This window comes from Poecile atricapillus, chromosome 22 (genome assembly GCF_030490865.1).
Source record: "Poecile atricapillus isolate bPoeAtr1 chromosome 22, bPoeAtr1.hap1, whole genome shotgun sequence".
In the NCBI taxonomy this organism is placed as follows: Eukaryota; Metazoa; Chordata; class Aves; order Passeriformes; family Paridae; genus Poecile; species Poecile atricapillus.
The window spans coordinates 6,533,492-6,546,452 of record NC_081270.1 but is presented as its reverse complement, the minus strand read 5'-3'; the positions used below and the strand labels follow the sequence as shown (position 1 = coordinate 6,546,452).

Sequence of the window (12,961 nt, the reverse complement as noted above, 5' to 3'; positions counted from 1 at the left end):
GATGCTTGGAGATGTCATTTCTTTTTCATTAAAAAAAAAAACCAAACAACCAAACCCCCAACCAACCGAAAATTTCCAACCCCCAAACTCACAAACCGGTGTTAACAAAACAATGTAAAAGGACAAATCTCCCAACAATGACAACCGAAAAATAAAGGTACACGTCAGCATTTGTAATCAAAAACTACTACATACTGTACTTGGGAAGTCTTCTGGGAAAAGATCATTGGCATCTAGAAAGGATATCACTAAAAGTCTTGAGCAATGATATGTATGAGACACGATGCCATTGGAGGGCGGATGGACGGACCCTTAGGAAACTGTCACTCACAAAACTGTTCCATGACAAGAGAAAATAAGAGATGTAAAAAGGATTGCTTTTCCCCATCCCCACCCCCCCAAGGCGTTACAGATTCCTTCTCATTTGTCGGAAACAGCCTCCTCTAGTCTTAGTTTATTTTGTTGTGTTTTTGTTTTGTTTTGTTTTTTAAAAAAAAAAGTCTTCAGCTTTTGAAGAAGTCCATCAGTTTCTGAGATGCACTTGGTTCCAAAGCACCAAAGAGCTTCAGCTCTCCCCGTTTGATCTGCTGACAGGGGCTCTGGGGAAGGGCCTGGCTCACGCTGCTCCCAGAGCCCACGGGAGGAAGAGATGTGCTTCTCGTGGCCTCTTCCTTGCTTTCCTCTTCCTGGAGAAGTCCCACTGCTCCAGAGGTGCCTGGGTCCAGCTGCAGCAGCCTTGTGCAAGAGGAAACGTGAAGCTGCTCTTTTCTCTTCCTTTGGAGACTCCCATTGGTCTTGGAGCCCTTTTCAAGAATGCAATTGCTTTATTATTATTTAAAAATATTTCGTAGTTCGTTCATTTTTATTTATTTTTTTTTCAAAATAGTTGTCCTTTTTTTTTTTTTGTTTTGTTTTGTTCCCTTTTTCCATTGCTTAAATTCTAGAAGCTCTTGGTGACTTCTCATTGTTGAGGACAGGGTGTTCCCTCCTGCTCCTCAGAGCAGCTGCCTGTCTCTGCTCCATGCAGAACACTCAGGAACTGGAGCTTGGACATACAGGGGCAAAGGGGAGCAGGGCCTCGAGGAGGAGGAGGAGGAGGAGGAGGAGAACAGGCAGCTATCAAACCTCCACAGACTGGATTTGGTTCATCTGTGCTCTCATCACCTGGATACTGTTGAGGATTTTCTTCTGGTGTCCTGCTAAAGTGACGCCAACTCGCAGAATGTCCCTTGGGGAGGAAAGGAAACAAACACAAATATCAGGAGATATTTTCTCACAACGGAACAAGCTCATAGATGGTATTTAAAATTATCTTTAAGGTCCCTTTCAGCCCAAGCCATTCTGTGATTCTATGACTCCACAAGAATGGTGTGTAGGGAACTGAAGTATCCATACATTTTATCCATGAATGCAACAAACCTGTGGAGGCTCCAGAGCCAAAGGCAGTGATGGTGTGGAAGGAGCCCTCTAAGGTGTGAATTTAAAGCATCAAAAGAAGGTTTTCCCCACATAAACACTGCAGGAAAAAGCTTTTCCCACAGTTCTTTGCGCCCCCAGTTCTGGGTACCCAGTGCCCTGTGGGCTGTCCCTCCCCTTTGTCCTTATTTGTCCTTTCTCTAGAAAGTTCTCCCTTCCCTGCTTCCCCATTGGCCCCAGTTTGCTGCAATGCCCCGCCCCTGTGATCCCATTGGCTCTCCCTCTCCCTGGCCCCGCCCATGCACCACTTTCCCCTGTTCCTATTGGACCCTGACCCTCGGCTCCACCCCCCAAGCCCATCCCTGGCCCCTCCATCGCTCCCTGGCTTTGTTCCTGGAGCCCTTCAGTGTGTGGCTGCAATAAACCCCACTGGAACTGCATCCAGAGACCTTTCCTGGCTCTGGGCTGTCACTCAGCAATCTGTGGTGTGAGTGTGAGTGTGAGTGTGATTGTGATTGTGTGATTGTGATTGTGTGATTGTGATTGTGTGATTGTGTGTGTGGATGTGAGTGTGGCCTGCCCAGACATTTCCTCTCTGGAGGCGCTTTTGGGAATGCAGCATCACCTGACCACCACCACCCAATCCTACACAAACCCTGTGAAATCTCTGCTCTTTCACTTTTTCTTGCTTATTGTCCAATCTTTGCATTTCTACCTACCTGCAGCACTCTCAGAGTCCTGAACCTCGACAGAGAGTGCGAAACCAAACGCCACAGGCTCTGCTCTGTGCTCATCAATTTGTCTTAAATTTTTTACCCTTGTATTGTTTTTTATTTTGGATTTTCTTTCATTTTGGGACACACTAACCCTTGTTTTCTTCCCCTGGTGACACAGGACTGTCCTGCCCCTCCTCAGTGTAGATCTGACCCCCACATGCAGATGATGCTGTTCTTGATGCTTTTCTTTTGAGCTGATAAGACCACAAAGTGATCAATTTTTGTGTTCATCCTTTCGTTAAATCAAGGCAATCTCGTTTTTTGGACAGCTTCTATTTTTTATAGGTTCAGACATCTGAGAGAAATAAAAGTCATGCCAAGAGCATGAGTGTGGCTATAAATTGGTCCTATCCATGTCTCCAGCTGAGTTTGCTCTCATCTCCCCCACGGTGAGTAAACTTCAGTCATGAAATCTTCAGATCTTCTTCTTCCCATCAGGGGAGGGGAGGCCACGTGACCCAAACCTGACTTGAAGGGATTTCAGGTGCCTTTTGTCCTTGAGTGCTACGAGCAGAGGTTTAAGAGTGGCAAAACCTTTGCCATGTTCAGAATGGAGGTTATTGGGCAAAGAAGGGTAAAGAGGAGCTCCAAAGGGTGGAAAAAATTCTTCACGCGTGTCTGTAAACCAGAGTAAGACTGTGGCTCTGCACAACCCTGGGATTCCAAGCTTTCTGCCTTGGATATTACATATTTTGGATTGGATATTGGGCAGGAATTCTTTGTTCAGAGGGTGATGAGGCCTTGACCCAGGCAGCCCAGAGAAGCTGTGGCCGCTGGAAGGTGTCTTAAAACCTTCAAGATGAGCTTTAAGGTCCCTTCCAACTCAAATGGTTCTGTGATTCTTGGAAGAGAATTTGGTGTCCCAGCTGTCCCAGCCTGCAGTGAGAACCCTTTCCAGCAGGTCAGTGTTGAGCCTGTGTGGATTTGGTGAACTGAATCAATTTCCAGGAAACATTCACACTTTGCTGGCTCCCCAAATCTGGATGAACCAGCAGCTCCACTGACATTCCTGTCAATTTCTGCAAAGGCCAGTGAACATCAGGGGGTGGTGTCAAGTCCTGTTACACCACAATTTTCCAAGGAAAAAGGACTTGGGACTGTCCTCTCTGTTGTACATCCAGCCAAGCAGGTGAGGAGTGTGGAATGGAAATTTGCCAAAACTGGTGGGACATGAGCTGAGGATGCCCTTGGAATTTTGGGGAAGGCTCTTGGAGAGGACAGGAAGGGACTGGGAGAAGTGGCATTTAAGGGACACTGAGGATGTCTGTGAAAGAACAGCCAGCATTAGCTGGACTGTCTGCATCCTGCTTGCTGTCAGATATTGCAAACAGCAGATCCCAGGCAGGGCTGGGTTGTGGTCTGATACCTCTCTTTGGTCAAAGTTCTTCCCTACCCTTCAGATTTTGTGGACTTTTCTCTTTTTGATTTGTATAAACACAACCAATACTGTGCCAAAATCATCCCCAGAGCCTTGGGATTGCACCACAGATGTCCCAAAATAGAACTGCCATGGGAACTTCCCAGCAGTAAATAAGAACAAAAAGCCAGAGCAGGCTGTTTGAGTGGCTGCTTCAGTGAATGGATTCTGACTCACTGGTAGATTTAAGATCTGGATTTAAGCACCAAATCCAAAAACCTCCCTGGCCACCAGCAGCCCTTACAAACAGCTCTAATGCTTGGCCCTTTCTGAGGTTTCTACAGATACAAATCTTTCAGCAGAGGCATCAAGGTCCCATCCAGCCTCAAGGGATTTCAAAACCCACCAAAAGTGGGATTTCAGCTGCCTGATTTCCCTGAAGAACTTGCTAAGAATTCATCACTGCAGAATGATTTTTGAAGATCCAGGACATTTTCAGTGGATGCAGCACGAACTTGAAACCACCCCCCAGAAGGGGATCTTATCGAGGTGTGTGTGGCAGAGGCTGGAGCCAGGCTCTGCTCGATGTGGCAGAGCAACAGGATGAGAGGCAGTGGGAGGAAATTGATGCCCAGAAAGATCCACCTGAACATGAGGAAGAACCTCTTTACTGTGTGGGTGGAACAGGCCTCGCTGGGAGGGTGTGGAATCTCTTTCCACTGACATAATCCTGAGTGAGGAGCTCTAGAAGACCCTGCTGGAGCAGGAAGGTTGGACTGGATGACCTCCGGTGGTCCCTTTCAACTGTAACCACTCTGTGATTCTGCCTTTCTTAGGCAGAACTTTGCACCATGATGTCTCCATCGATACCTCAGACATCCAAGAGGACTGCAGTGTTCAGAAGTGCTCTGGAGAATTGTCTGATGCCAGCTTGAAATCTCAGCTTGTTCCATGTTGGGGTTTGGACACCCTTGGTGGGGGTGTTCACTTTCACAGAGTGGAAGCAGGGAGAGGAATTCTGCAGGTGTGGAGTGACAGACACATGGTCTGGAGACTGAACAGATTAAAAGCAGCTCCACAAAGCAACAATTCTATAAAAGTAAAACTACATCATATGAAAATAAAGTCTAATTCAATACCAATTGTTGCAAAACTGCTGGGACTTTCCCTTGTGCTTTGGGACTCAAAGCCTGGGCACTTACTCTACAGTCATCTGAGATACTACATCAAAGGTGGTGAAACCAGCACTGGCAAAGCTCTCCTTGTACTGGCTCATCTTGATGGCATCCAGCCACTCATCCACAGTGTTGAAGCTGGTGTAATCCGGGATTGTGCGGTCAAGGAGGGGGAGATTCATCCTGAAACACAGAAATGGGCAATGAATGACAGACCAAGAGCTGCGAGCACGGCCGCTCCTGCACCCTCCAGCAGCTGGAGGCACTGGATCAGCATCATTCACAGTGCAGGCACTGCCCTGGATTGTGGAATTCCACCCAGAAATCACTGTTCTGACAAGGGAAGGACTGTGCAGAGCATCAGGGAAGCCTTTCTGCATCAGTTCATGCAGGAGAGGCAGGAGCCATCAGAGATGATGGGATGAAGCTTTAAATCCTGGCTGTGCACGGGGACAAAGCTCATTCTCGTACAGGAGCAGTGCTGGTGTTCCCAGCCAGCCCAGGGAAACTCCACAGTTTCATGAGGATTTATCTGCTTCCAGTGCAGTGGGACTGGAAACTGGAACAGCAGAGCAATCCCACTGCCCCAACACCCCCGTGTGCACAAACCAAGGTGCAGAGTGCACTGTCCAAGAGCAGCCTGTGCTGCCCAAGGAGAGGGATCCTGACATCTGTATCCCTGCTCTGTGTCTGCCCCTGGATCCCTGCAAGTGCCCAAGGCCAGCTTGGATGGGGCTTGGAACAACCTGGGATAGTGGAAAGTGTCCCTGCCCATGGCAGGGGGTGGAATGAGATGAGCTTTAAGGTCTCTTCCACCCTGAATTGTGATTCTATATTTTAATGCTCTCCCTATAATCCAACACAGGCCAAGCTCTGAAGTAGCTCCTGAGAGGTGCAGGGATGGTGCCAGCAGGACCCAGAGGACACCAGAGCTGTTCAGAGGAGCCAAAGGACAAGAGGAGGACAGAGACATACCCAGAGGAGAGAGGTGCCATGGCTTTCAGGCTGTTCGGATTTCGGATCATTTTATCCAAGGTGTTGACAATTTGCCCAAATTTGGGCCTGTGGTTTCGATCCTTCTGCCAACAGTCAAGCATCAGCTGGTGAAGGGCATTTGGGCAGTCCATGGGTGGTGGCAGCCGATAGTCCTGCTCAATGGCATTTATCACCTGCAGGAAGAGAAAGAGGCATCAATTCAGCTGTGATAAAACCTATTTAATTAATAATGTGCATTTTCTTGGATCCTGAGGGTGACTGACACGGCTGATCCTGCAGCCTGCACTCACTGCTGCCTTCCCATGTCATCCCCACCTCACACTGTAACTCCCAGCCCTCAGCAGGTCAGGTAGGTGTCCTGGGAGGTGACACCAGCTTTGCTCAGCCATCCAGCCTGGCTGGCTGATTGTCATGAGCAGTCTCCTGATCTGGGGAAAGGAGCATTCCTGCTGCCCTGACAGGATGTGTGGTCAGAAAGAACAGAGTGTGTGAACAGAGAGAAGGGATCGTGCTTCCCTTGGACACAGCACAACATCCCCATCCAGAGGAGGGGGGTGAGTTACAGACAGGGAGCCTGTCCCTGTGTTTTCCATCCTCCAGTGGTGTTTTGTGCTCCTGACACAAAGCAGCTTGTCCAGGTGACAGGGTCATGCCATGGCCTGGGTGTGCTCAGTCAGCAGGAACAGCTGGATCTTCCTGCAGGCCTCTGCAAGTTCAAAACACCATGGGGAGGACTCAGACCCCAGTCAGCAGAGCCAGGCCCAGGAGAACTTGGTTGCAGTGTGCACTGAAGAGCTGCAGCACACCTTGCCAAAGCCACGCTGCAGCTCCAGGCTCATCCAGAAAGGCTTTGGTCTCTCCTTCCTGCTCCACACAATGCAGGAAAATGCCTGGTCTGGCAAATTCCACTGGAACAAGAGCTGGAGGATCTTCTTCCAGGGGAACTCCACCTCCCTGCACCTGCAGCCCTCCATCCTCTCCTGGGTGACAAACGAGGAGGAGGCTGCTCCACTTCTTCCAGGAACATCTGTTCCTCTGACAGAGGATTCTCCTGCTTCCTTGGCCATGCACAGCACAGGCACTGAAGGATGAGCAGAAGGAGCCTTGAACACCAGAGATGGGCTCGTGCATGGCAACAAAACCCAGAGGTAAGGACAAGAACCAGAACTGAGGATACTGCAGAAACCAGGAGCAGATCTCGAAATGACCACCTCTCCATGGGAATGATGGAAAAGGGAAGGAAGAGTGACAGAACCTCCCTCAGGGATCCCAAAGAAGAACCTCAATGTCTCTGGCCACTCTCACCATGGGATCAAGGCTGCCATGGCTTTGTCCAGCCATGTTTTGTACAATTCCAAGGACAGAGATCTTCCTGGTGGGATTCCCAAGGGCTGTGCCCCCATCCTGGAGAACTCTAGACATTCTCATGGTGGTAGACATAGTGTTGAGTAGGAAGACTACACAGAGAAAATTAAGGACACTGGGAATGGGAATGGGAGAGAAGCAGGAAAAGGCTGGTGGCTGATCCATGCCAAACAATCCAGAGCGTGAGGTGGGGCCCCTGGCAGGGTTTGAGATCCAGGCAGGGAGGGAATGGACTGGGAGGTGCTGCAGGAACTGTTGTGTGTGAGACACGGGGCTGGCACTAGTGCTGCCAAAATTTGCCAGAGGGAAGAGTCCTCCCCCAGCTCTGCTGCCCTGGCTGGACACGGTGGTGGCCCCAAGAGGCCTGTGAAGGTCTGAGCAGAGGTAACTCCTCTACAAATCACTGACAGGAGGGTGGAGCTGGGGAGGGTTGGTCTCTTGTCCCAAGTAACAAGTGGCAGGACTAGAGTAAACGGCCTCAAGTTGCACCAGGGAAAGTTTAGATTGGATGGTAGGAAAAAAATAATTCATGGAAAGGGTTGAGAAGCATTGGAACAGGCTGTGGAGGGAAGTGGTGGAGCCACCATCCTTGAAGGGCTTCAAAAACTGTGTGGATGTGGCACTTGGGGACATGTTTGGGGTGAACATGGCAGTGCTGCGTTGATGGTTGGACTCAACGATCTCAGAGCCTTTTCCAGCCTCAAGGATTCCACGGCTACTGATGTGCTTTGTGCAGCTCAGGGCTCCTCCCAAGGGTTGCTGAGCCCCATCCCAGCTCCCTGGGTGTCAGGAGCGCCCAGAACAGGGCAGGGGAGGCTCAGGGTGGGGAGCAGCACCACACAAACACCGAGCACTCATCCCTGCTGCCAGCGAGACATCCCAGATGCGGCTCCAGCTCTCTCGGTGTCCTCTGCCAGCAGCCGCCCCAGGCGCTCACACCCCAGGGTCAGGAGGGTAATCTGCCCTCAATACCCGCCACGCTCCTCCACAGCAGGACCAGCTGTGCCTAAGTGCTGACAGCTTCTGGGCCACCGAGGGGGAGCAGGGGCTGGGGACAGGCACAGCTCTGGGAAGAGCTCCAGGAGAAGGACGAAGGATGGGGAAGGTACAGGAACACCTGGTGCAGGATGTGCTTGAAAATGAGGTGGTAACGATGGCTTAGCAGGAAAGGAATTGTCCCCCTAAGTCCCATCCCTCTGCCTCCAAGAACTGATGGAAACATTTTCCTGATGTGGCAGAGGCTGGGGCAAGGCTGTGAACAGCCAAAGGTTCTAAGGCGTCATCCACCTGCTCCAGGCCTAGGAATTCATGTTAATAAATTTCCCACCAGGCATTAGGGTGGAAATAGTCCCACCTTGGAGAAACCTGATGTGGCATGGATGGAGATCTACTGAGATGGAAAAGGTCTGATCTGCCTCTGACAGGAAGAGGGAGCTTGGCTCTCTCCCTGTAAGGCGAGGCCTTAGGGGAGCCCACAGGATGGTGGGGATGGAAGTGCATGATCTTTAAAGGTCTCTTCCAACCCAAGCCATTGTGTGGCTTTGTAACAGACTTTCCTGAAGTGTCTGTGATGCCAGCAGATGTAGCTCTGCTCCACAGGCACTCAGCTCAGGGACATCTCCTTTTCCACCCACCTGCTCCTTCCCTTTCTGAGCATCTGCCAACACCCCTGGGGTGCTCCCCTGAACCCTGTGCAGTGGGTGCTGTGCAATTCCCAATCTCTGCCACGGCAGCACCAGAATAAATCCCCAAATTATTCCCATTATTGCTTCCAAAGGTGTTGACCTCGGACATATCTGCCAGAGAAAGCTCTGGACATGCCACAGGCTGGAACATTCCAATGTTTCAGCCCCTGGTTTCCCAAGAACTCACATCCTGGTTGGTCATGTCCCAGTAGGGCCGTTCTCCGTAGGACATCACCTCCCACATGACAATTCCATAGCTCCACACGTCGCTGGCCGAGGTGAACTTTCGGTACTGAATGGCCTCAGGCGCCGTCCATCGGATCGGGATCTTCCCCCCCTGTGGGGTAAAAACAGGGGATGGGAACAGAGACAGCAGGAGCAACTGGAAAACAGCAGTGTCCACAATATCTGCCTGTGGCATTCTGGTAAAATCCCAGAAGGAAGGGAGCACAGGACTGTCTATCCCTCAGGGTGGATGTGGATTGTACAGCCATGCTGGAAGCCTTCAGTGATGATGATTCTTCCCATTTGGTGTCCCACCCACCTCCTGAGGAAGGAGCTTTTTCTGTTGTTCACCTTGAACCTCCCCAGCCATGTTTTTGTCTGGGACCTCTTATTGTATCACCTGGTGCCACTGCAAAGAGTTTGGCTCTGATCTCTTCATTACTGCCCTGAAGGTCACTTAGAGGTGTCCCCTCAGTCCCTTCTTCATCACCTCAATCAAGGGCAGCTCCTTCCCCCTGCCTCCTGCTCCACTGATCCTCAGCATGGCAAACTGCCCCTGGAGCTAAGAGGGTCTTTGGTAGAAAGTGAACAGCCAGGAATGTAAAAAACCCAAACTGATCTCAGTCCATCCTTCTGCTGTCACCTGGCTGCCTCCAGAGCAGAGTAAAGGGAATTAGAACACCTTCCTTTCAGCATTTTACAGCTTCCACTCTTTGAAGTCAGCAATACACCGTTTCTAGGCTGGGTGCTGTCTGTGGATATGGTCCACAAGGTTCTGATCCTTCAGGATGGGATGGGGGGTCACTGGTGGGAAATGGGATGGAATTGGTGGGCACTGGGGTTTCTGTCAGCCAGCTGTGGAGAAATCAGGACTCTGCACCCCCAATGAGGAGTTAAGCACAGGAGTGGCACACAGAAATGGGGACACAGGGATTGAAGGCTCTGCTTAAGCCCTTCCTGCCTCCTCATTTTCTACCAAGGGCTCTGGACTCGAGCCATTCACTCAAGGGACCTTCTGAAAGGAAAATCTTCCCCTGTGCTGTGTCTGTGTTTTGTGGCTGTGAGAAGATTAAAAACCATTCTATTTTGTCAATGAACAACTGCCATGTCTTATTAAGGGTCTCCCAGGACTTCATAGTACTCAGCCCCAGTCCATGCCAGATAATGAAAAAAGATAATGTTCCTTAATCTTCTCACAGCCACAAATCTCAGACAAACTATTATGTATTCCACAAGAGGGGAAGAGGTAGCAACCCATACCAAACAGGATGTCCTCTCCATCAGGAAGACTCTTGACAGAACTCCTGCCAAACTGATTTTAAAAATGGCTAAAAAGAAGTCCTAAAGTAGAAATTAAGACTTTTGGAGGATTCTTGTGGGAACTCACTTCATCAGTGAGACCTCCTATCTCTGTGGGGTCTGACCTGGAGCTTCACCACTCTGAAGACCTTCCTGAGGTCCAGCATGAACCTCCCAGGCCACAGCCTGTGGCTTCTGCCCACCCATGGGCACAAGGTCACTGGGAGAATGATGATAAAAACCATTTTGCAGAGGAAGATACTTCTGATACAGTAGGTGCACATAATCTGTCGGTAGGGGTAATAAATGTCCTGCTACAGTGCCCACAGTTCAAGAATAAATTAGGGGTGACAAATTTATTATTGGAGAGAAAAGCTACAGGCACAAAACCAGGGATGGAGAATAGCAGTAAACACCATGTATTTAGTTAACGAAGGGAAAGTTAATTGGCTGTAAGGAACATGTTGTGAAAAATAAATGTTATTAGTGTTTGTAAAAACCATTGATGGCTGTGTAAGATGGATGAGTTGAAGGATGAGAATAAACCCACACATTTTTAGGTGTTTCTTAGGTATTCAACTACTGATAAAATTCACTAAGAGCTATGGCAGGCATCTCATCACTGCCAGCTTCAAAAGACCCAGGAGAGGTGATTTCCTACAGGTCATGCTCCAGCTCTATCAACACTGATTTCCAAGAATTCCAGCTGTGGGCATTGATCCTGATGCACTTTGCAGAGCGTTTCTGTGTGGTATTTATGAGATCTCCTTGCTGAGCTCTCACTGAGAAAAAACAAATAATCCTCTGGTCCTGGGGCACCTTCTGTAGCCTGACACCAGCCAGGAGTTTGTGGTGGCTCTTGTGTTCCTGGGAAGCTGCTACAAGAACGTGAAGTCATTTTTAGGAGTGCTTTTCTGTTTAATTTGGAGACTCTCTGGAAGATCAGTATCTAGTATCTGGCACCCACCCACACTTCCTACGCTTCAGTCTGTCCTTCCTGGGGCTGAGCAAGGGAGATGACATGAGGAAGGACAGCAGGGCAGCAGGACTGGACAGTGATGGTAAAAAACCCAGACTTTCTGCCCTGGCAACAAATCTGTCAGGGCAGCATCTCATCTTAAAGGTGAATCACACAAGGGAGGGTGTCGCCCTGAAAACTCAGCTTCTGAGCTTGCTGACATGGTTTTCTAAGGACTTTCCCAGGACAGTAACTGTAAACATAGATATGTGTACATTCTTTCTGTTCCACGTCTTGTGATGGGCATCTCTCATGGCCAGTGCAGTGGGAAAGTGTTATCCTGACCATCCAATCCCTGGCTGTGGTCAGAAACCTATAAATCCTGGGAGGAAAAATAAACTCTCTCTTCTTTTCACCACACCTCGAGCTGTGTGCGGGTGATCCATTCATCTCCAGCGGCAACAGGAGGGTGCAGAGCATGATCCCAGCCAAAGGCTTTTCAGGGACATGTGTGTGTTTGCAAACATGTTTGGAGGAAGTCTCAACTATCCACAGGAGTGACAGGACCTTGTGAAGGGAAAACCTTCACTTCATTCCATTGGTCTTTCTCATCAGGGACCTTTCCACTGCTGACACCCTGAAAAACGGCTCCGTGCCGCCACGGGGGGACATCCCCCCTTTCCTTTTCCCACTAAATCCCTTCACCCTGGCTGGAAGAGCAGCATTACCAGAGCGCTGGTGTAGGTGGGGTCGGAGGTGTCGTCCTCCAGGAAGCGGGAGAGGCCGAAGTCGGACACTTTGCACACCAGGTTGCTGTTGACCAGGATGTTTCGGGCGGCCAGGTCCCGGTGCACGTAGTTCATGTCCGCCAGGTACTTCATGCCCGCGGCGATGCCCCGCAGCATCCCCACCAGCTGGATCACCGTGAACTGCCCGTCGTTTTGCTGAAGGACACGGGGACAGAGGTGACAGGAGCGGATTTGCAGCCCCTCGTGGCCAGGCAGAAGCCAGGAGGTTCTTTCCACACCCATGGCAGGATATGCCATGAGTACATTCCCTCCCAGAGCAGATCTCTAATCACCTCACACATCCCAAGGGCACCACTACAGCAGCTGCTGTCACCCCAAAACACACCCACCCTGCACAGGAGAGCTCAGAAGGGACAATCTCTTCCTGTTGAGCAGCTTACTTCCCTTCACCAGAGTTAATTACCCACTTCAAACCAGAACTAGAAACATTCAGACAGAGCAGCTGGAGGTGGAGTCCTGCTGGGTTAAAGCTGGGTTAGACTGTCCCTCCGTGGGTGCCCGTGGGTCAGTCTGGATGTGCACCTGTGGGCAGGCAGGCACAGCCTCTCGCTAGGATGAGTGGACAGACACCTAAGAAATGACAGCCCTGGTGCTGTCACCCCCAGCTCTGTTCCCAAACACACCTCTGCACTGTGCAGTGATCCCAAACACACCTCTGCACTGTGCAGTGTTCCCAAAACACACCTCTGCACTGTACAGTGATCCCAAACACACCTCTGCACTGTGCAGTGTTCCCAAAACACACCTCTGCACTGTGCAGTGATCCCAAAACACAGCTCTGCACTATGCAGTGATCCCAAAACACACCTCTGCTCTGTACAGTGATCCCAAAACACACCTCTGCACCATGCAGTGATCCCAAAACACCTCTGCACCATGCAGTGTTCCCAAAACACACCT

At 50.2% G+C, this 12,961-nt stretch overlaps 1 protein-coding gene across 4 annotated transcripts in view; it reads right to left on the bottom strand.

Annotated features, from left to right (window-relative positions):
- Positions 1-467: 467 nt before the first annotated feature.
- EPHB2 (EPH receptor B2) overlaps positions 468-12,961 on the bottom strand; it is a 128,946-nt gene continuing 116,452 nt past the window's right edge. For all 4 annotated transcript variants that reach the window (XM_058854924.1, XM_058854926.1, XM_058854925.1 and 1 more), the window contains exons 12-16: positions 11,981-12,196; positions 8,958-9,107; positions 5,700-5,893; positions 4,752-4,907; positions 468-1,228 (exon numbers count right to left, since the gene is read on the bottom strand). In XM_058854924.1, coding sequence (XP_058710907.1) covers positions 1,120-1,228; positions 4,752-4,907; positions 5,700-5,893; positions 8,958-9,107; positions 11,981-12,196 — 825 coding nt within the window. In that variant the 3' untranslated portion in view covers positions 468-1,119. The remainder of the gene's footprint in view (positions 1,229-4,751; positions 4,908-5,699; positions 5,894-8,957; positions 9,108-11,980; positions 12,197-12,961) is intronic.